Below are 22,287 nucleotides of genomic sequence, written 5' to 3' on the forward strand. Positions count from 1 at the left end.
GTGTAAATGGCTGATTTAGCTTGGTAGGGTATAAACAAAAGTGGCTTCTCAGAGCAAGGGAAGAAGAGGTGTGACATCGTAGACCAGAGATGATTTATGTGACATACAGTCAGGCCCAGTTTCTGTTTGTTTACCTCTAATAGAAACAAATATGTTAAACTGTGGTCTTCATGTGATTTTAAAGGGGGTTTGGACACTAGCAATCCTTTGGATTGTGGTAACTGTTCAGGCATCTTTTGTTTTACGGCTCTTGAGAAAGGTCCTTCTCAGCAGGGCAGCTGCTTGGCCACTTGGTTCCCAGCCTATATAAGCTTGCATGCAGCATGCATAGGATTGTTCTGTTTCCAGTACAGCTCACCTTTTCCCATGTCTGTATCACCTCTTTTTTGAGCATTTGCTACAGCAGAGGGCAAGCTGTGATTAGTAAAGTTACTGAAGTCACTTCTGGGTAAAGAGGCATTGACTGCTGCATTATTATCATCTGTACCATTTATTGCTATGCTGCCACAGAGTCCTCTAGTGGAAACTTGGTGCATGCCAACAGATTTCTCTTTAGCATGGCTACATACTTTTCCCAAATAAGGAATGATTTTAAGTTGACAGCCGCTCTCTTCTGTTAATATACGATATCGTTGTGCCTACAGTGGTGGCCTTGATGGCATAGCCAGATCAAGGGAGGATTATTTTCTCCGGTGTGCCTGGCCACATTAGCTGTTTTGGCAAAATAGATGTATACATGAAATTAAACAAGATAGGTTTACAATCTCAAACTAGAAATTTAGAGGAATGGGGTAGCAAAAGTTTACTTTTCTGTGTGTATGTCCAAATGATTCATTAACTGTCCTCCCGTTGATCATACCTGATTTTGTTATCCAGGATGATTATAGGACCTTGACTTCTCTTTGGAGTCTTTGTTGTTCCCTGCATGTTAATACTCATTTCTTTCATAGTATTTCTCATGTATTCTCTAATATATGACTAATTTTCTATAAAACTTCCACACTCCTGATTTCTCACTGTTCACAGTCTTCTTTTTGCAGCCATTGTGACTTTAGTAGGCTTTCTCTTAAGAAAAAGTCTAGAAGTCATAGCTGTTATGTGAGTTTGTTTAACATGGACTTGATAAGGCAATCACTAGAAATTTTAAGGATCACAGCAGGGTATTGAATATAGGATGATGATTAAACAGGAGAATAACTGCTTTCTTGCATTGGGCACTGTTTAAAGACATATTTATATAGCACCTTTCCGGAAAAATCACAGACTTGGCAGAAAGACTGATTATACACAGGAAATTATTACATTTTACAGTGACATGACTTAGCTTTTCAGTATTGTATATAGCATGCCATCCAGCAGTTCAACGCAGGAAGTGGAGAAGAATCCTGTACATACTTGTATTGCAGTACAAGTGAAACCAAAATGTAATTGCAGGATTGTGGTTAACTCCCTCTTTGAAGGGAAAAAGCCATGGGAACCTGCACAAGTCTGCGGTGTAGAATTGTCACCTTTGCACGTTACAAGAAGCACAAAGATGCTAATGGGGTTGACCTCAGGGTCACTGGAGCATGGGAGGGATTAAGTAACATCTGCTTTGGTTTTTTTCTGTCAGATTCATGAGACAATCGAATCCATAAATCAGTTAAAAATACAACGTGATTTCATGCTGAGTTTCTCCAAAGATCCCAAAGGATACATCCAAGACCTTCTCCGGTCCCAAAGTAGGGATCTTAAGGTGAGCTAAGGTTTGAAGAAGAATGAATAGTGGAACCAGAACTTTTAAGTAAGAATTTTATCTAGATGTATATAGAGTGTATAGCTAAAACATCCCAGATGAAAAATTGGTGGAAGACAGACCATGAGTGGAATACTGTAATCTCAGAGCAGACAGTATGCAGGAAAGACAGTTTAGGTTGTATTCCACTTCCAGTGGAACAGTGGTGCTTAATGGGGTGGTAGGTGAATTTGTGGTTGGACAGTAAGATCAAAGTGCAAGGCTGTGTTGGTGTAGTGTGTAAAATTAAAGCTATATAAAACTCAGTAGGAGCATCCTATAGTACAATAACATAGTTTGGGTGTTTTATTAGTTCATAATTTAATCTTATGTAAGAAATAGGCAGATTAAATATCAGCTGCCTCTGAGCTTAGCTTTGAGATACCCAAGAAATGGAATGTAAAGAAGTTCAGTTGTTTGCCAGCAAAAATGAATAATTTGTTCCTCATAAAGTTTCACACTTTGTGTCTTTAACTCAGGTGCTTCAAAAGTATTAATGAATCCATGAAATTATTTCAATAAAATCATTGTGTCTTTCAAATATAAATGTCTAGTTTGTTAGTCAATAGTCTTCCAAAGCTCTACTGTTAAGGTTATGATTATTATTATTAGGACAGGCATCTGAAAGAATGTTTAAATAAAGCAGCCTGTAGCTTGAAGAACTTACAAACTAAGGTATTCTCTAGCTGCATACATACAACAGTTGTTCAGTGTTCTCCTTGACTGACAACCAGTCCCATAAGGGTCTTTTCTATAATGTTCTGCCCTACTGTCATTAGAATTGTGATTGCACAGTACTACTCTGCAAAAGATGCTAATAATTTTATATTTACCCTTAATTCTGTGATGCTGGAGGCATAGTCATCAGAATTTTATTTTTTTATAAAATCATGGAATGGTTTGGGTTAGAAGGGACCTTGAAGATCATCTAGTTCCAACCCCCTGCCATGGGCAGGGACACCTTCCACTAGACCAGGTTGCTCAAAGCCCCATCCAGCCTGGCCTTGAACACTTTCAGGAATGGGGCATCCACAGCTTCTCTGGGCAACCTGTTCCAGTGTCTCACCACCCTCATCGTACAACATTTCTTCCTTACATCCAATCTAAACCTACCCTCTTTCAATTTTAAAACATTGCCCTTGTCCCATCAGTATAGGCCTTGCTAAAAAGTCTCTCCCCATCTTTCTTTTAAGCCCCCTTTAAGTACTGAAAGGCCACAATAAGGTCTCCCTGGAGCCTTCTCTTCTCCAGGCTGAACAACCCCAACTCTCTCATCTTTTCTTCATAGGAAAGGTGTTCCAGCCCTCTGATCATCTTTGTGGCCTCCTCTGGACCCACTCCAACAGGTCCATGTCTGTCTTGCACTGTGGACCACACAGCTGGACACAGTGCTCCAGGTGGGGTCTCAGGAGAGCAGAGTAGAGGGGCACAATCCCTTCCCTCGACCTGCTGGCCACACTGCTTTGGATGCAGCCCAGGATACAATTGGCTTTCTGGGCTACAAGCACATATTGCTGACTTGTATCTAATTTTTTGTTGACAGTTATCCTCAAATCCTTCTCCACAGGGCTGGTCTCAATCCATTCATCCCCCAGCCTTTATTGATACGGAGGATTGCCCCAACCCAGGTGATGACATGAGTTGCTCTTCCGTTATCCACCAGTGCAGTTACTCCATTGTAGAAGGCCGCTGGATTAGTCACACACAATTTGCTTTTGGTGAAGCCATTGGCTGTCTCTAATCACCTCCCTGCCTTCCATATGTTCTGACATTTTTCCAGGAGGATCTGTTTCATAATCTTACTGGGCATAGAGGTGAGGCTGACTGGTTGGTAGTTCCCAGGGTCCTCCTTTTTACCCTTTTTGAAAATGGATGTGATGTTTCCCTTTTTCCTGTCACTGGGGACTTTGCCTGACTGCCATGACTTTTCAAAAGTGTTGGAGAGTGGCTTAGTGACTACATCAGCCAGTTCCCTCAGGACCCTGGTGTGCATTTGATGAAATGCAAATGACCTGATGAGGTCCCATGGACTTGAGTATGTTCAGGTTCCTCAGATGGTCTCAAACCTGATCTTCTGCTGTGATGAGAGAGACTTCTTTCCCCCTTGAGGTTTAGGGGCTTGAGAGATGTGTGAAGAGATTACCATTGAAAACTGAGGCAAAAAAAATTATTAACTTAGCCTCTCCATATTGGTTTTCACCAGCTCTCCTGTTTAATTTACTGGGGACGGGTACATTTTCTTTAACCTTCCTTTTCTGGCCAACGTACCTGTAAAAGCCCTTCTTATTATTCTTCGCATCCCTTGCCAAATTCATCTCCAGCTGTGCCTTAGCTTTACTGAGCCCATCCCTACACATCCAGGCAGCATCCCTATATTCTTCCCAAGATACATGTCCCTGCTGCCAGTGCCTATGCCTTTCCTTCTTACACTTTAGTTTGACCAAGAGGTCCTTACTGAGCCATGCTGGTCTCCTGCCTTCCTTGTCCAGTTTCTTACACATGGGAATTTAGAGCTCTTTCACTGTAGGAGAAATGTCGTTAAAGAGCTGCCAGCTCTGTTCAGCTCCTTTGTCCCTAACGGCAGTTTTCCAGGTGGTCTCATCCACTAATTCCTTAAACAACTTACAGGTTTTTCAAATCTTGGTTTCTTGGCAGTTGCATAGAGACTGAAAAATCAGCTCAGCACTTTGGCCATTTTGGAATGACTAGAGTTTTCTGTTCCTCGAATTTTAATAGTTATTTTTCCTTAATGCTTTCCCCAGCAGCACTTTACTTAAAATCAAGGTAACGTATGCTTTGAGATAAGGGCAACAGTAGTATAGAGTTGTATTTCAATGTGATGTGAATACCCTAACAATTTCAAGCTGTTACCCTTTTTATGGGTAACTACTGAGGTTCTTTGGATACATAGGCTAATAAAATATACAGTGCCATGGAACTTTTCCTGGGCACTGGATCTAAACTGTCCATGCTGTTAAATTTTTAGAGATCGTGGCACTTAGCCTGGGCAACTACTGGTGTCTAGAATTATTCCTAGCCACAGTTGAGAAGCAGAAGTTAGGAGCTGTTCACAGCTGACAGTTTGTATGCAACCGTCTTGGTTTGGTAGTAAGCACACATGCCATTCATTGTCCATTTGCCTTGGGCTTAGAGAACAGTCCTGAACGTTTTTAATGTAGTAATGTAGATAAATTTTGACTCTAGGTAAATCTGAACGTTTCTCTATGCGGTAGAAGAGCTATAGTGAAAAATGGTTTCATTTTTGTCATAGGTGATGACTGATGTAGTTGGAAACCCAGAGGAAGAACGCAGAGCTGAATTTTATCATGAGCCATGGTCTCAAGAGGCTGTGAGCAGATATTTCTACTGCAAGGTATGAAGGAATTATCCACACTGCTGGCTTATAAATGAATCTTCTTGCCACTGAACAACTGAATCTGCTGAACTGTACAGTTTCTCGTTTTCTTTCAGATCCAGCAGCGCCGGCAGGAACTGGAACAATCTCTGGGAGTGCGCAACACATAAGTACTGCTCACAAGATCCCATTGGCATCATGACCACCAAACCAGTGGACCTTTCAGTGTTACTTAGCTCACTGTTACACATGGACCTGCTTCCTGACTGGATGAGAATGTACCATCACCACACCAGTCAGAACACCAGCTTTAGTGTGACCCTTGATAATCTTGCCCGTGGGTGGTGTCTCAAACCATTCCAGGCCACAGACAGCGCCATACAAGTGTCAAAGAAGATAAAAGGTTCATTCATCAATGCGCATCATTAAGTTTTAGTGGAAAGTTCAGACACTACACAGCAAATCCTAATGGGCTATGCATAGAATCGTGGGTGGCATTGGTGGGGGAGGTTGAGATAGGTGTTATAGGAGACTACAGATTTAGAGAAATAAATGCAGTTCTCATCCTATGTTACCCAAGAGTCTCAAATAGTAACTTCTCTGGAATTAGAGAAGATAGTCTTTCTTATAGCTGTGGAATGCTTTATATTCCTGAACAGAGTTTTTATTTCAGCTGGAGCAGTGCAAGAAGCCATGTCACCATGTGAAAGAACAAACTAGGAGGATTTTCATTCCTGGAATGAAGAGCCCCTCTGGAAGAAAGAAGTATAGTCAGGACATCCCTTCTGCAAACTCTAATACTTCCTCTTTCCCTTGCCCCTGCAGTGAAAGGTAGACTGAATTATGCATCACTAGATGGGTATGATCAATATGCTGTACTGAGAGGAAGAGAATTACCCCTGGGATAAGAGCTTCTTAGGCATCAGTTGGTATCAGTGGTAGCAAAGCTGAGGTTGAAGCAAGAAATGAGTCATTCTGAGAAAATGAAAATAACTTAATGGTACTTTGCTGATACCTGCCTTGAACACAGCAGATTTTAACAACAAGCATATATGTAAAGTACAGCATTTCTTAAATGTTTCTCTGTGTGCTAGTAGGGATCAGCACTGAAGAGGACTTCCCTAATTGTTAAGTTGGTGCAGAATGCAAGAAGCTTAACTTCATATAAATGGCAGTTTTCTCTTTACTTCAAGATGTTAACAGAGTCTCTAGATTGGTCTCACATTTTGATCATAGGTGAACTGCCTCTTACTATGAATTATTTAGTTCCCCCATATATGATACATACTGGTTATATAGGATGCTGTTGAGTTATAAAGCACTATCAGCCTTAAATAGCCCAGAGGACATATCCCTTGGAAACCATCTTCTTTGTAAATGTACAACAAATTTTAGACTATGGGAATTTATACCATATTTACTTGGAAGCAGGGACATCTTCATTAAATCCTTCCCCCCACTTCATTTTTTGTAGTGCATAGATTAGTTTGTAATTAATAGCCCAACATGATTTCTAGTCCAAAAAGCAGCTGCCAAAGTATAACTCTTTGTCCAGATGATGTGGCACTCAAAACCCTCTCCTAGGTTTCTCCTTTTCATCTCCTTTCTTTCACTTTCTTGGAAAGAGGATCGAATTCACATGTGGTACAGAAGGGAGGCAACTCTTATTAGTAATGCATTTTGCTGTAGTATTGTCCGTTTCTCTTCTGCTATCTTTGCCAATTTCTTTCTTAGTTGAACTTAAAAGTTTCTTCTGTCCAGTCACAGAAGAGACAGTCTTCTCTTCCACCCCTCTATTTAATACCTCTGCTTTCACAATAGTGCCATAGCTTTTACTCTGTCCATTGTGTTCAGAGATGTCTTGGAAAATTTACATTTGAGTGCAGTCATATATTGGCAGTACCATCATGCAAAACCACTGGTGTGAGAAAAAGCATAGCTGTACCTTTTTGCCTGAGGCCTTTTACCGGGAATGGCTTTGTTTAGAACTTTTTTGTGTTAAAACCTCTTTTTACAGTAAAATGTGAAATCCTGCAATCTTAAACTAAGTATAGTGAGGGGCTGTGAGGCTGCCAGACAATGAATGACTTGAAATCTCATTTACGTTAGGACTCCACTAATTGGACTACAAGCAAGCATTATGAGGGAAAACAGTGGGGGTCATCTGCTACTGTGCTTCCATATTTATTGCGCTGCTGTGTCAGTTGTGTGCATGCTGTCCAGTGTATAAAACTCTTTTCTATATGTGGTAAACAGAGCAGCTACATTCAGGAGATGCATTCAGTCTCCAGGAATAAGAAATGCAGAGACAGATGTGGAAGGATGTGAGAAGGGCGTGGGACTGGGATAGATGCCTGTAGGATGTTTGCCAGGGAATTCTGGTTTTTGAGAACTTTCCCACTGAAGTGCCAAATATTTGTACAGAGAAATTTCAGTCATGTGCCACAGCTGGCAACATAATAGAGTCCAGCCTGCTTTTAGAATCTCTCTGCAGAATTGGATGGATCTGTTTCCAAGTCTCTTTCAGAGAAAAGTAACAAAACCAATGTGGTATTGCTGCCCAGCGTTCACAACAGCATCACTGGAAGGTGAATGTATCTTAAGTACCAATGCTATACTGAAGCGTGTGTGTGTGCACGCGCACACATGCATGCACATACATGAGTCAGCCACTGTAGATGGCACTGAAGATGGCAGTCCAAAATCTAAATTCTTATGTCCCACTGTCCATATTCCTACTATACATTAAAAGACTAGTCACCAACAGTGAGTCTTAGGAATAGCTGTCACATGTCTTTCCTTTGGTAAACTGGGGCTGATATTTTGATGCCTTTTTTTTCCTGTGTTCAGAAGCAGTTTGGGCCTTTTACTGAAGAGATGCAGAGAAGAGTTCTGTCCTCTGTTCCAGGAGTGCAGCCAGGAGCTTGCTTGTTTGCAAAAGAGAGAAATGATATTTGAAGAGAAATAATGGATCAATACAGGGAGGAATTGGACCAAATGCTGCTTGGGCATACGAAAATGAAAGGCAGTGGTACTGAACAGGCATGTAATTGTGGCAGATTGTGAATGATGAATTCATTCTAAGTTCAGGATGGTTGTCTTTTTGTGTGTACAAAAGATGACAAGAAGATGTTTGGGGGTCTTCAGTTGCTGCCACAGTACAATACAAATCTGTGCATGCTGCAAAAAAATCTTCTGTGCATAGTAGTGAATGTACACATGGTAATATAGATTGTTAGAAAATACAGCATCAGTCTAGGAAAGGGTTAAAACAGAATTCTGGAGCACCAATAGAAGGGAAATATATCTTGGAGCTGAAGTGTTGACATGGCAGGTTTGAAACACTGTCTTTAGTCCTTTTTGCTGTTGGCCATGAGTCAGCATTCAGACCAAGTGTTTCTTAGAAATTAAAGGGAAAAAATTGATTATGGAATAGAGAGAAGAATACAGCAGTGGAAAATGAAATTAAAAGATGAAGCAGAGCGCCACTGAAGTGCCAGTAAGACATAGCACAGGATAATGTGCAGAGTTCTGTTGGAAATAGCACAGTCCATGTGAGTTAGTATTTGTGTGCATGTGTGTATGTATACATGTAGAGAGCATGTGGGAGAGAGCCAGTCTCAACTTGTATATAGCCCGGGAAATGGGCATGCAGGACAGAACCAAACGTTCTGCAGATAACTCCGAGACACATTGCCAAAACATTTTCCACTGTTATTAACAGGGATTCAGTTGTTTGACTTAGCAGGGTTGGTAGTTGTAATGCAGACATTGTTTCAGCTGGCAGATTTTTACACCACATTGTTTAGATTTATCCTGTGGAAGCTGAGTGAAAATATTAGTCCATATATCAATACTGGTGCATATCCTAGGGCTCCTAATTTTGCCACAATGCTAGTCAGCTACTGGGGATTTTTTGGCCTGTTTTTGTGTTGAGAACCCTTTTATGGCAGTGCAAAGAGATGAGGGGGAAAAGAAAGCTCTTTTTTCCTGAAGAAAGAGGTCTCCTTTCTGTAACTGCTCTGTTGTTTAATAGGATGTATCTGTTCTGCCAGATCCTGTATGATAAACACCTTTTCCAATCTCATTGAAGAAAGGAACTCCATTAAAAAAATACAACTGTGGGTTTGTGAGAGTGAGCAAATACGTGTATGGGGTGGGGGGGAGAGAGAGAGAGACTCCCTCTACTCTGTAGCCACCATATCTTCATTGTATGATGCCGAGTGATTCGTAGAAAAGCTTTTAACAATAAATACTTTGTTTCTTTGTATCTCTTGCACTAACCTTATGTATCTTAACAAAGACAGGTACAGTTGGTTTCTTTCTGCTCCTGATAACATTCTTGAGTTTTTGGATTTCTGTTTCACTTGTGCACGCACCTGCACGCACACACAGAGGGGCATACATATACAGGTTTTCATGGGGCTTGACAAAGGTGAGAACTGTTGCTCTTTAGATCTTTCTTATGTGAATTTGTTTCTTCACTGGATTCCATCTTCAGCCATTTCCATACTAAGTGAGAAATCCTTACCATTGGAGAGGTCTGGCTCTTCTCCGGGTCAGTTGCTTGGTCATTTGAGTACATTTCACATTATCACTGTTATTAGTTGTAGTCAACTAAAAAGTTGCAGCTGGGGCTAGAGCTTGAATGCTGAGAGGTGGTGTAGGAATTATACAGTGACCATCTAGACCACAGTAGGAATTATGCGGATGCCACCTCAACAGGGCTTGTCCCTAGGTTCCGCTTTAATAAAAGAATCAGAGTTCCTTCTGCTATGCTTAATATGTCATAGTAGTTACAACTCCAGCTGGGTACCTCTGAAGAGGGACCCTGCCTGTCAATTGTTACTGGATTTTATAGTCTCTATAGGTCACTTGATTTCCTGATAGCACTTAACACTCATCCATTCCTGTTTGCAGAGTCTGGGATCTTTTCTTCTGATTTGCTCCCGCAGCCTCCAGGCACCCTTTTTGTCTGTCTTGAGACATTTCCTAATCTTTTGTTACAGAATATCCTACAGTTAAAATTTTATTTATACTTCCTTATCTACCAGTTACATTTCCATAGATAAAAACAAGGGTTAAAGTACAATTCATGTGGCCTAAGTCTTCATGTACTTCAGTCACTAGTGCTAAGCTCTAGCACAAATTAGTCTCTAACTACAGAGGAGCCTGGAGTAAGCTGTGCAAACAGCTAGCAGCCTTCCAACAGAGGTACTACACAGCCACTAATATTAGAAACCTTTGTCAGGAGGAGCAAGCTGCAATTCACCAGCTCAGTGAAGAGGGTTTTGTTTCTGGGTTAAGGTTTCTTAGCCCAACAGATTTTCAAGAGGGAATGACACAAAGAAGCGGGGTGGGTGAAGAGTAGAAAGAAGGGTGAAAGTGGAAATGAAGACTTAGAATTACTTCAGCAGCTTAGTGAAAGCAGAAGTAGTAACCTTTATCTGAGAAGAAAGCAAACAGACTTGAAAAAAAATTCCTGCATGTCTATATAAATACTCCACCTAGCATGGGGAAAGTTCTGTTTGGAAGTTTGTCTAGGAAATCTCAGCAGCTGAGATAAACAAAAGTTATTTTTGCCTTTGAAAAAATGAGTGTCTGCACAGTTCCTCATGGAGAAGGAAAAGCAAGTAGCAATCATCTTTTAGTAACAACAGTCCCACACATTTTATCCCTTTCCTTTTGGAGCAGCAACAGGCAGGCTCTTTTTTTCCCGAATTCTGAGAGGAGGAATGCAGATTTTTTTTTTTAAGTTTCCTGTTGCTTCTTATTCCTCTCTTGTTCTGTCTGCTCCCCATCCTGTTCACATCCTGCTCCCCATCCTTCTCACATCCTGTTCCCTATCACTATTTTGCACTCTCTTGTTTTTTTCTTCTTTTCTTTTTAAAAAGTTCCCTGTGTCTTTTCTTTCACTCAGTCATTCCTCTATCTTGTGCTATGTCCCATTTTTGAGACCACGGAAGTGACATCAGGAGCGACAGGTTGTCAGAAACACGTCCTCCAGCCCATCACTGTTTTCACCTTCTCCGTCTCTTTGTCCCAATCTGCATCTCTCTCTGTATTATGCAATCCCTCTCCCCTGTTCTCTGTCCTACTTTTCTCTCCCCGTAAATCCCACTCCCTGTTCCTCATCTTTATCCTTCCTTCTTCCTCTCCTTTTTCTGTCTGTCCTTTTGTCCTGCTCCCTCACCTTATTTTTTCCTCCATCTCACTGTCCTTTTCCCTGTACCTTTCTGTCTCTGCTCCTCAGTCCTTCTCCCTCATCTTACTTTTCTCTTCATAACCCTCTGTCCTGCTCCCCATCTCTTTCTCCAACCCTCCCTGCTGCTCCCTGCCCCTGTCTGTCCCCCTGTCATTATCTTTCTCTCTCTGTCCTTGTGTCTCTACCACTCTGTCCTGCTCGCTGCCCCTTTTTTTCTCATTCTGTCCCAGTGCCCTGGTCCCTGACCCTCATTCCCTCTGTCCTTCTATCTGACCTTCTCCCCCCCAGTACCCTGTTTCTCTCATGCTCTCTCTTCCTTTGTCATTCTCGGTTGCTCTGTCCTGCTCCCTGTCCCATCATTTCTCACTGTATCCCTCTGTCTGGCTCCCTGCGCCTATTCTTTTTTAATCCCCGTCATGCTGCCTATGTGAGGTTTTTCCTGCATCTCCATCCTGCTCCCTGTCCTTATTTTTCCTTCTCTGTCCTGCTCCCACTCCCTCTTTCTGCCTCTCTTTCTCTGTCCTGCTCTCTTTCCCCCACATCTCGCTGTGCCTGTCATTTTTCTTCTCCTTTTCTTTCTCTCACTGTCCCGCTCCCTGCTTTCTCGTGCTTTCTCGCTACACCCCCGCTCCAGCCAGCTGCCGCTTTTCTCCTCTCTTCTAGTGTCCTGCTCCTTGTTTTTGGCAGCCTTCGCCTCTGCCCAGCAGCCCATCGCTCCAGGAGCCAGCCGACCGACCGTGCGTTCCCTGACGGACCTCTCGGACTGACTGCCGAGGTGTCCGAGGGGCAGGGGGAGCGCCGGGGGGCGTCCCGAGCCCCGGAGCAGACTCGCTGGCAGGACTCGATAGGCGTGCGACTGACTGAATAGACGCTGGCCGTCCGTCCCCTTTGCCCTCCGGGCTGCGTTTGCGCTCCCTCTGCACGGGGCGAGGGGCTGTGAGGGAGCCCAGGGGAGGAGGAGGTGAGGCGCTGGGGGGGGCGGGCCGTGCTCCCCCTGTTCCTGCTGGGCTCCGGCTGTGGGCCAGGGCTGGAGGAGCCCCGGGTGCGTCGCTTGCGGCTCGGCGGGGATTCCGGCTGCGCCGGCATGGAGGCGGGTGGAAATGGAAACGGTGTCCCCGCAGGGTCAGGAAGCAGGGCGGGCTACCTCCCGCGGCATGCCGGGAGCTGTAGTCCCGGGGCACGGAGCTCCCGGTCGGCCACGGTGCCTCCCAGGGCATGCCGGGAGCCGTAGTTTTTGCAGGCGGGCCGTAGCGTTGCTCTCAGGCGCGTGTGGTACGGGGTAGTTCTTGTTGCCGCCGCCGCGGACCCCGCGGCGCGGCACGAGGTGTAGCTGTGTTGTGGGTTTCACGTGGTTTTCCGCAGGCTTCCCGCTGCGCCCGCTCCCCGACCAGCCGTGCGGACACGCTTCCCGGGCGCATGCGCCGTGCTTCGCGTGGGGCAGCCTGGCGTTCGCTCACCGGCTCCGGCCCCTCCGGCGCACGCGCCATCCCCGGGAGCAGCGTGGTGGCGTGCAGGGCGCGGGTCTCGGCGCCAGCAGGCGAGCGCCGGGACCGCTGCTTTATAGCGAGCGCCTCTCGCTCTGTAAGCGGCAGTACTGGGGCCGTGTTGCAGGCGGCGAAGGGCAATTGTGATGCTTGCTGGCAGGAGCGGCAAGGAGTGTGGAGCCACGCTCCTGTAGGGAGCAAAGATGGAACCTCGAGGGCTCTGTGGTCCTCTGCTGAGGACATCTAATATCCCGACAGGCCTCTTTGCTTTCCCTGCTTCACGTCTGATTACTTTGCACGCCGGAGGGCAGGGCTGTAAGTAACACCGTGCAGCGTCTCTTCGATAAGAGACAAGCCCCGTGCAAGGAGCCTTGCGTGCGTGCGTGCAGGATTAGGAGAGCAGCGTTCTGATAGCACGGAGGTGCCCACCCCGACTGAGCCCCAGGGTCGCCGGGGTATCGCTCGCCTGCAGGTGGGCCGCTCGCATCTGGTGCGCTGGGCCGCGGCCTTTCCTGCCGAACAGAGCTGCCCCTCTGGCACGAAGCAGCTTTGGGTCTCTTGTGGCCTGCCTTCAGGCTGTCAGCTGAACCAGGCGTTATTTCTTGTTGTAAATCTCTCGCCAGCGTCTGCTGACTGGCTGCTGTCGCTCCCGCAACCCTGATGCCCCATGCAGAGGGATACAGCAGTCCCTGGGGCTTGCTCCAGGGGACAGCCCCCTTCCCCCCCATCCCCCCCATTTGCAGGTTCCCTGTGCTGCTTCTCCTCTCTAGATAATGGGGGGGGGGGGGGGCAGGGACAGAAGAGGCCGCCCGAATTGTCTGTTCCTTGCACTTGACTGCTGTAAACGCTCCAGCCGCTCGGGTGCTTTTTGGAAGGGAGGCGATGAAGAGGCCTGCCCGGGCTGCGAGTGGGGAAAGGGCAGGGCGACGTCAGCCCTGTGCCCCCAGTAAGGAGTTGCCGCCTGCGGCTGGTCTCTACTGGGCCGAGCTGTCAGTCATCCCTCACGCAGCTGACGCTCGGAAGAGGATCGTTACGGCGGGGATGCTGCTGCCCGGCGCCCAAAATCCGGTACTACAGCTCGGAGGCTGCAAAGGCGCGGTGGTGCCCCTGTAACGGCACCCGTGGTCCGACGGTACCGGCAGCGCGGCCCCGGGGGAAAGTGCCGCCGCGCTCGTTGCTTCCTCCCTCCCGGTAAGGAAACGCCGCTGCCGCCCCGCGGGCGCGGTGTCGGCGGGCGCTCCGAGCGCAAAGCGCGGAACAGCAGCGCCGGCACCGCACAGGTGCGCAGCAGCAGCGCCGCCGCCGCTGGTGCCGCCTTGTGGGCAAAGTGCGGTACTGCAGCCCGGCGTTCGCGCGCCGGCTCTGAGGCCTCCGGCGCGCCGTCGTACGGCCGGCGCGCATGCGCGGTCACCGGGAGCAGCGTGGCGGCGCGCAGGGTGCGGGTGTCGGCGGCAGCGGGCGAGCGCTGGGACCGCGGGTGAGGCGAGCGATCCCCTCCGGCGGGGGCGGCGGCGGGTGCCTCCTGCCCGCTGGCCGCCCGGGGCTGGCGGGACGGGAAGCTGCGAAGCGGCCGCCGCGGCAGGCTCCCGGTCCGCCGGAGGCGAGCCGGGCCAGGGCAGCGCCGGGCAGGTCCCCGAGAGCCGACAGAAGGGAAGAGGGGACAGAGGCGGGCACCCCCCAGGCGCAGCCAGCGGGCGCCTCCCCGAGTCGCCGGAGCTCCCCTGGCGCCTTCCCCCGGCGCCTTCCCCCGGCCCCGCTCGGCCCCTGCGGCTGCCCCCAGCTGCAGCCCCTCTCCTGAAGCCTGTGCTGCAGCCGCAGGCAGCCCCCGAGCCCTGTCGTGAGGGCAGCAAGCTGGCCCTCCGGTGTTCTCGAGTCTCCCTTAACGTGGGTGCCGTTAGCAGCGGTGCGGGGAAGGAGCGGCGTCCGTCCGCGGAAGCCCTTGCGGACGGAGGGGCTCCGGCCAGGGTGGAGCTACGGTAATAACGGTCGCTGCTGCCTCTTTCCCTCTGCCAGAGGCCATGCCGTGAGCGCGGTTCTCTCTTGTTCCCTCTTTGGTTTTCTTGTTTTCCGGGTGGCTGGGCCCGGCTACCCACGGGGGTGCTTCGGCTGGGGGGTTTGGTGTGGGGTGGCCTGGCCGTGCCACTGATGGCGTGGAAATAAAGCCTGAAACGGCAATCGAGAAGCGGCGCCCTGCCTGTGCTGGGGCTGCCCCGCAGAGGCGTGGGGCCGGGCCCTCAGCAGGTCCCGAGCGCTCCCTGAAAATACGTGTGGGGCTCCGGGGGTGCAGGGCTGTGGGGTGGCGACACTCGGCGTCGCCCGTGGGCGCTGCAGGGTCAGAAATGGAGAACAAGTTTTCTGTTCCTGGGGCTTGACAACAGGCTCACGTGGCTGATGTGGGGGCTCGGAAGCAGACCGAGCTGCCCGGCTTTGGGCCCAGAAACAGAGGTCTGGCCCTGCGTGTTTGGACCTTGAGAACAGGCTCAGCAGCCGGGTTTTTTGGCTCCCAAATGGGCCCCGAGTCAGCTGGTGTGGAGGCCAAAAGTGGGAGCCGGCTTGGCTGGTTTTGCAGGCGGGTGGGAGGGTGTTGGGGGCTGTGGGGGGAAGCGGGGGGCGGGCAGGGTGCGTGGACCCTCCCCGGAGATGGGGGTCTGGTTGTGTCGGACGCCAAAGTTCGGGGGGCCGGCACGCAGTGGGCCGAACTCAACATCTGCGGTGGTCTGTGGGGGGAAAGGCGCTTTTCAGACCTCACGTGCCCTCTTGGACTCCAGCTCTTCTTTCTGCACTGCTCAGAATAGTTGTTAAGTAATTAATCGCCCAAACTAACGGATATTTACTTGGTGTGTAACTCTGATGTTTAATCCTAATGCTCCAGTTTTGGCAGCAGTTGATATACAGCCTTATGGAAAGCCCAGGCCGTTGCACGTAGCTGGAGCTTGTAAGGAGAAGCAGCTGCAATCAGCCGGAGCTTCAGTGCGGAGCTGGGGCTTCAACAAGCCAGAACTGTAGCAAGCGGGAGCTGGAACGAGGCGGGGTGTCCGCTGTCTGGAGCGTGCATTATCCAGAGGCAAAAGTACCTGCGGCTGTAACGAGCAGAAGGCGCGATTAGCTGGAGCATCTTTTCGCTGGAGCGTCCGTCGGCCGGACTGTGCTCCCAGCATGGCCGAAGAGTGGCCGGGCGCAGGCAGGGCTGTCCGCAGCAAGTAGCTCCGAGCAGCAGGGAGGTGAGTTGTCCTTCTGCCAGCAGGGAGCCCGGCCTCTTCCCTCAGGGATGCAATCCACGCCATGCTCCTCTCTCTGCGTGGAGGGTCTCGCCCGGTCCGTTCCCGTGGGCAGAAGCGAGGTGGGGGTCCCCTGGCTCTCCTGGGGCAGCCCCCCCGCAAGGGGGCGCGGACAAGGTGTCGTCGTCCCCTCGGTACCGGGCAAAGGGGAGAGAAACCAGCCAGCAGGAGCTCCTGGGGTGCAGAGCCGTTCCGGCAGAATCCTCCCCTGTCTTTTCACCGTTGGCTGGGTGTGACAAGCAGGTTCATTTCTTTGTCTCCTCTTCTTCCAGTGTCACATTCCGCGTCACACGAAGAAAATCCTGCGTGGTCAATTCCACTTGCTGCTCAGGTAATCGCACGTATCGGGCTGGGGGAGCGGAGAGAAACGCTTGTGAGTTCGAGGGCACTACAGATGCTCCACGTTAAACCCACAGAGAAGGCAAATATGCTGCTAGTGCAGAAAAGCTGATGGAAAAATTGCTGTTAACAGATCGTGCCCTGTTCCTGAACTGGTCGCTTGATGTGTTTTTGTTTCAGGTGAAAGAATGAAATTTCCTGTCTGGTAAATTCAGAGCTGCCTGTTAGCTTCTTCAGGGTTGAGTGTTTCTCTTCTCTCTGTTCATGTTGATTTTATGGGCAAGTTGGAAATAGCCTTTTACTTTTTTATGTATAACTGAATTTTTAGGAATATGTGGTGTCCCTGTAGTTCATTTTTGAGCACCTAGATGCCAGTAGAAATGTAGTGAGTGAAACATGATGGGAACTGGTAATTAAACTTGATTTTTATTTGTTGGGGGTTTTTTTTTTTTTTCTTCCCCATTAAGAGTGTTGATGGCATGTTGTCCCGTGGCACAATCCCCATTCTGTTCAGTGGAGTCTTCAGTCTAGGACTTTTAAGTAAAAAAGTTTGTCCTTCCAAAAAGGGGCTAGTCATTCCTAGGACCAAGGCATAGACTTGGAGAGTCGCTTAAGTACGTGATCAGAATTAAAGCCAACTTTCAGTTGAAGTTGCTGCTGTTGGTCTTTGCTTTCACTGATTTCTCCACCACTCCCTTGTGGTTGGGAGCTCTGAATCGTAACGTTTTTCAGTCTAACACATTTCCACCCCCCAAAAAAAGGAGAGGCAGTGTCTAGAAGTTAATTAGTTTCCTCACAAATGCGTGAGTACATAAAACTTGAGTTATGATGATTAAAACCATAAAAATGACACCAGTCTTGCAGATCTGGACTATTTCTGGACAGGCGTTCATCACACGCAAAAGTCGTCAGGGTACGGATCACTTGTGCTTCATGCTCTGACAAGACAAAATGCTGAGGCAGGGATGAGCTCTGAAAGAAGAAAAAAAAAAAAGGAGGATACAGGGTCACGGTTTTGTTGTTTTGTTGTTTGTTTTTAGAGAGTGCAATACTGACTGGTGCCAGCCTGCAGAGCTCTTCTGCTGCCTGACCTCTCCTTCTCTTTCATGGCTGTAATTGTCGTTTGGATAATTGTAGAAGAGCAGTTAAGTTACTTGCCTCTGTGAATGTGCTGGTAATACCAGGAAGGCAAATGCTTGAACCAGTAGTGAATAACTTGGCTACAGGTAGAATTTCTGAAGGAAGAACAGCAGCAGCAACAGGAAGCAAATAGCAAGTGACCAAAAACTTGCGTGTGTCAAACGCATCAAAGCTTTATTGCCGAATGTTGTTTGGCAATACATTCCAAATGGCTTTTTTCGGTAAACGTAAATTTTCAGGAAGTTCAGGGTTGCGTGTGGCAAAACGTGTCCCTCTGCATCCGCGTCCTGCTACGTAAATAGCATGGGTCGATGGCAAGTCCAGTGGCAGGGCTGCCGTTCCCTACTCTTGATGTTGCCGTAGTAGTGTTGCAGCATTTAGACCTTAACGGACGGGCTGAGGAATGGAAGGAGAATGCCTGTTTTCTGTAAGGGCTCAGAATGCCAACCCTTTTCTCCGCCTGCCGCTCCCCTGTGCGTGAGATGAAGTTGTTTTATTTTTCTCCCTTGTTCCTGGTCTAATTTCTGGAGCTGTTGCTGCTGTGGGTTTGCAGTTGCTGTTACTGCGTTTTTGTAGCATCCTAGTGATGGGTCGTTTCTGCTGTGTCGAAGCGTCAAGATACGGTTTTCAGTGTAAAGCGTCAGAAACTACGTTCACTGCAAACCGGTAACTCGCGGCGCAGGTGAAACCGATCTGGCGCGTGCAGCTGTGCTCGCAGGGATGCTCGGTGGCTCCTCATCAAAACGGCAGGCTGTGTGCGTGGACGTCCGTAGGGTTGCTCTCTGGGTCCGAGAGCATTAACGTATTTTTGCTGTTGGAAGGTGGAATGGAGCGTGTGCCTGTTAAATCTCAGGGCGGTCAAAAGCTAGGAGGGACCCTGAGCGGGTTTGGTGGCACAGCTGCAGTTTTAAAAGATCTTGCCCGTTTGGAGCAACGGACTCGAAAAAATGATTCCTTTTTTGCAACAAGGCAGTTCACAAGGACAGATGTGTTGCTGTGCTCTTTAGCAAAAATACTCACCTTGGACGTATAGGTTTGATGGAGCCTTGGCTGTACTAAAGCTTGAGAAAATGTATGTAGATCTCTGGGTGTGTCACCTGCGTGTATCTAGGAAAGTGAGTTCTAGTGAAAGTAAAGTTGCCAATGAGTCAAAAAAGAAAGGAGAAAAAAAAAAAGTACAGTTGTCTGAAAAATGCAAAAGCTCTAGTGGCCTGTATCAACAGCTGTACCGAAAATGACGCAAAAATACTTTTTCCTCCGCTCAGTCATACTGTCTTCACAAACCTTCACAAACAGAAAGGCAGCTTGGACTTCCTACCCAGCTTTGTGCTAATGTTTTTTTTCTTCTCTCAGCTGGATGTCAGCTGGCACCAATTCGTCGTGGTTGCCCTTTCTTCTGCCGTGAAGGTACGAGACAGATGGAAAGATTCCGTAGTGGCCTGCAAGTACAAGGTACACCTACGATGTGTGTCTGCGTTTTTCCAAAGGTGCTTGCAGTATGGACTTTAACACTGAGTGTGTGCCAACTCTCCTTCTACCTTTTTTTTACCTTAAATATTTTAACACAAATACTAAAAATAAGTCCTGTTCCGGAGCATGTTACACCTATACAAAGCTTACTTCCCTCAGTTTATTTTCTCTTCCTGAAAGCATAATCATCTGTTTCTGTGTGCTTGCTAGTAAATGATACTGTGAAAATAATTTTGTACTAAAAGAGGGAAGAAACTGTTCATAAGAGTTCAGGTGTTCAGAAGAAACGGACTTTGTTTTCATGATAAAAGCTTTATGCTTTTACAGTCAATGAGTTTTTTAAAATATCTTATAGTAGTACTCAAAAACGTTATGGAGATAATTAGCATCTGTACTAAAAGCAATAAAGGTCAAAGAAGAGACGGGGGACAAAACAGGACAAACGGGCGTCGCATCTGTGTGTTTCCCAGGCTTTCCCAGGAAGCATTAGCAGCCTTGTAACTAGTGACAGTGAGCCCTGAGGTGTTTTTGATGAGTTACTGCTTCAGGAATGTATTTTTTCCTTTAACCTACAGTGTGTAATTTTGACTTCAGTTGGAAAGAGATTTTCCAAAATGGAAGTCTTTCTCACTCAAAGAAATTTTGTTTTAGGAACTTCCCATCAGAGTGGATCTTCAGAGGTGATTGACTTGACAGTAGAAGTCATCAGTAACAAGACTTTTCACTCTCTTTAAAAAAAGTAAAAAAAAAAAAAAGTCCAAAGACCCAAGCACAGCCCATCTTCCTAAAGTTGATGGCATCACTGGTCTTTGGTTTCTCAGTTGTAACAGTCGAGATAACATGAAAACGTGTTACTCTGCCTGCTTCAGTACTGCCAAAAGCATTAGGAAATCCACCAGTGCTTTTTGGTAGTCTGAGGTATTGCAGCACTGGGGATTTTACAAACTGACTTGCATTGTTTAAACTGTAACTGCCAAATAGCTGTAGTATATGATGTGTTAGGTGTATGTAAGCAGTTAGGTATTTTTCTAAACGTTTAAAAAGAGAGGCAACTGAATGTTATGGGGTTTTTTTCCTGATGTTTTGACGGAGTGCTCTGAAGTACTTTCTTTCTGTCTGGCTTTCAATGGTGCATTTCCCTGGCAGTTCAGTAGCGCCTCTCTTGGGCAGCTCAGCTGGCCAGGTGTCCCTCCACGTTACGCAACACGCACAAAACCCCCTAGTCCCATTATAACTGTGTACTTTGGAGAGGGATAATTTAACGGTACGAATTCAGAGCTGTGCAAGTTAAGGTAATGGGAAAGGGAAATCAAATACTTTTACAGTATAAGTGTTTTCATTGGATGTATATAAACATGGGCACACCTTTTTAGTGTAAAGTGAATTACTGAGATTTATTCTTTATTTTTCATTTTGCTCTTTGAAGTTTTCCACTTCACTTTCAGCTTTATTCACCAAACAAGCAAGATGCAAAGCAGCAGCAGCAGCGCAAGGGCTGTAGCTGTTGTGGTGGATCCGTAAGTGTAGATTCTGATTGCGTATGACCTCGTCCCACAGCCTCCCAGGGTTATCTCCCTGCAGCAGTGCTGTAAGGAAGGAAGGAGACAGTTTTCCAACACCGGCAAGAGTGTTTACTTGTATGCTGAGAAGGTGTTCAAAATGGTATCAATTAGCCTAAATGCTGATTTTAAGTGTTCAAATTGCTCTTAACTTTTAGAGGAGGTGATGTATTTCTAGCTGACCTTTTTTACCTGGAATCCTCCTTTAGCTCAGCGACTCTTCTTGTGCACCCCCAGCCTCTGCTGGCAGGGCGGTACGAGAAGATGGAAGGTCCTTGACTTAGTATAAACACTGCTTAGCAACAACTACAGCATCAGTGTGTTGTCAACATTATTCTCATCCTAAATCCAAAATGGCCCTGTACCAGCTACTCAGAAGAAAATTAACTTTATTCCAGCCAAAACCAGGACAACCCCAAACCCCCTGATTCTGGGTCTGCAAAGGAAAAATACCAAACAAATTTGGGACTCTTGGGAAAGCCAAATCCGCCTGGATTTGCGCAGCTGGAAAGCAAAAACCCCACCCCATTTGCATGCACAAACCACAACCAAAAGATCACCCCTTTTTATGTTGTGGAAAAGCACTGAAACACACCCCAAACTGAGTATTTTGAAAGAGCAAAAAACTCCCCAGTTTGGGGAAGACTGGGGGTGAAGCACAGGCAGTTTGAGGGGCGTTGCTGGGGGTCCTCCCAGCGTGGATGATCTGGTGTGGATGCTCTGTTGCGGGTTATCCCAGGTGAGTTACCTGCTGTGGATCATCCTGGGTGGACTTCCTGGGGTAGGGTAGGTCATCCCCACCTGTGTCCCACCATGCACCTTTGTACCCTCACCTACCTTCTCCCCAGCGTGTGTTTCTCCCCCATATGCCCCCCGCTGCTCCAGCCCACCCCCTTCACCCATTTGAGTTTCTAACCCACGCGAGTTGTTTCCCCCTGCACCCCCTGCTCTCCTATCTCCTGCTCCCCCCTGCTTCCTTTCCCTCCTCCATATTCCACACCACCCCCTCCACGCCCCCATCATCTGTCAGCCTCCAGACGCCTGGTGTGCTGCCTGCACCCTGTTCTCTGTCATTCTTTATCCTCCTTTTCCTTACAAGTTGTTGTTGTTGTTTCTTTTTAATGATGATTAAACTGTTTTCGTTTCAAGCCACGAGTTTTCTCACTTTCGCCCTTCCGATTGTCTCCCCATCCCACTGGGGGCGGGGGAGCGAGTGAGCGGTCGCGTGGGCCTTCGTTGCCGGCTGGCGTTAAACCACGACATGAGGTGAGTTGCAAGCCCTGCCTGGCTAATGCTGGAGGCTCTCTATGTTCCTCCTGCCATCTCGACAGGCCGTCCTTGTTCTTCATCGCCGCTTTATAGCGAGCGCCTCTCGCTCTGTAAGCGGCAGTACTGGGGCCGTGTTGCGGGCGGCAAAGGGCAACTGTGACGCTTGCTGGCAGGAGCGGCAAGGAGTGCGGAGCCACGCTCCTGTAGGGAGCAAAGATGGAACCTCGAGGGTTCTATGGTCCTCTGCTGAGGACATCTAATATCCCGACAGGCCTCTTTGCTTTCCCTGCTTCACGTCTGATTACTTTGCACGCCGGAGGGCAGGGCGGTAAGTAACACCGTGCAGCGTCTCTTCGATAAGAGACAAGCCCCGCGCAAGGAGCCTTGCGTGCGTGCAGGATTAGGAGAGCAGCG

At 47.8% G+C, this 22,287-nt stretch overlaps 2 protein-coding genes across 8 annotated transcripts in view; both read left to right on the forward strand.

Annotated features, from left to right (window-relative positions):
• The window catches only part of SMARCD3 (SWI/SNF related, matrix associated, actin dependent regulator of chromatin, subfamily d, member 3), a 115,972-nt gene extending 106,573 nt beyond the window's left edge, over nucleotides 1–9,399 (forward strand). For all 7 annotated transcript variants that reach the window (XM_049798312.1, XM_049798309.1, XM_049798311.1 and 4 more), the window contains 3 exons: nucleotides 1,613–1,735; nucleotides 5,046–5,147; nucleotides 5,246–9,399. In XM_049798312.1, coding sequence (XP_049654269.1) covers nucleotides 1,613–1,735; nucleotides 5,046–5,147; nucleotides 5,246–5,299 — 279 coding nt within the window. In that variant the 3' untranslated portion in view covers nucleotides 5,300–9,399. The remainder of the gene's footprint in view (nucleotides 1–1,612; nucleotides 1,736–5,045; nucleotides 5,148–5,245) is intronic.
• Nucleotides 9,400–12,418: 3,019 nt separating this feature from the next.
• Nucleotides 12,419–21,623, forward strand: LOC126037982 (uncharacterized). Its single transcript, XM_049798969.1, has 5 exons — nucleotides 12,419–12,535; nucleotides 15,197–15,359; nucleotides 15,912–16,427; nucleotides 18,929–19,027; nucleotides 19,697–21,623. Exons 1-5 carry the CDS (start codon nucleotides 12,419–12,421, stop codon nucleotides 19,777–19,779), a joined length of 978 nt encoding a protein of 325 aa, XP_049654926.1. The 3' UTR covers nucleotides 19,780–21,623.
• Nucleotides 21,624–22,287: the final 664 nt, after the last annotated feature.

The sequence above is a fragment of the Accipiter gentilis genome, chromosome 4 (assembly GCF_929443795.1).
Source record: "Accipiter gentilis chromosome 4, bAccGen1.1, whole genome shotgun sequence".
Lineage (NCBI taxonomy): Eukaryota > Metazoa > Chordata > Aves > Accipitriformes > Accipitridae > Astur > Astur gentilis.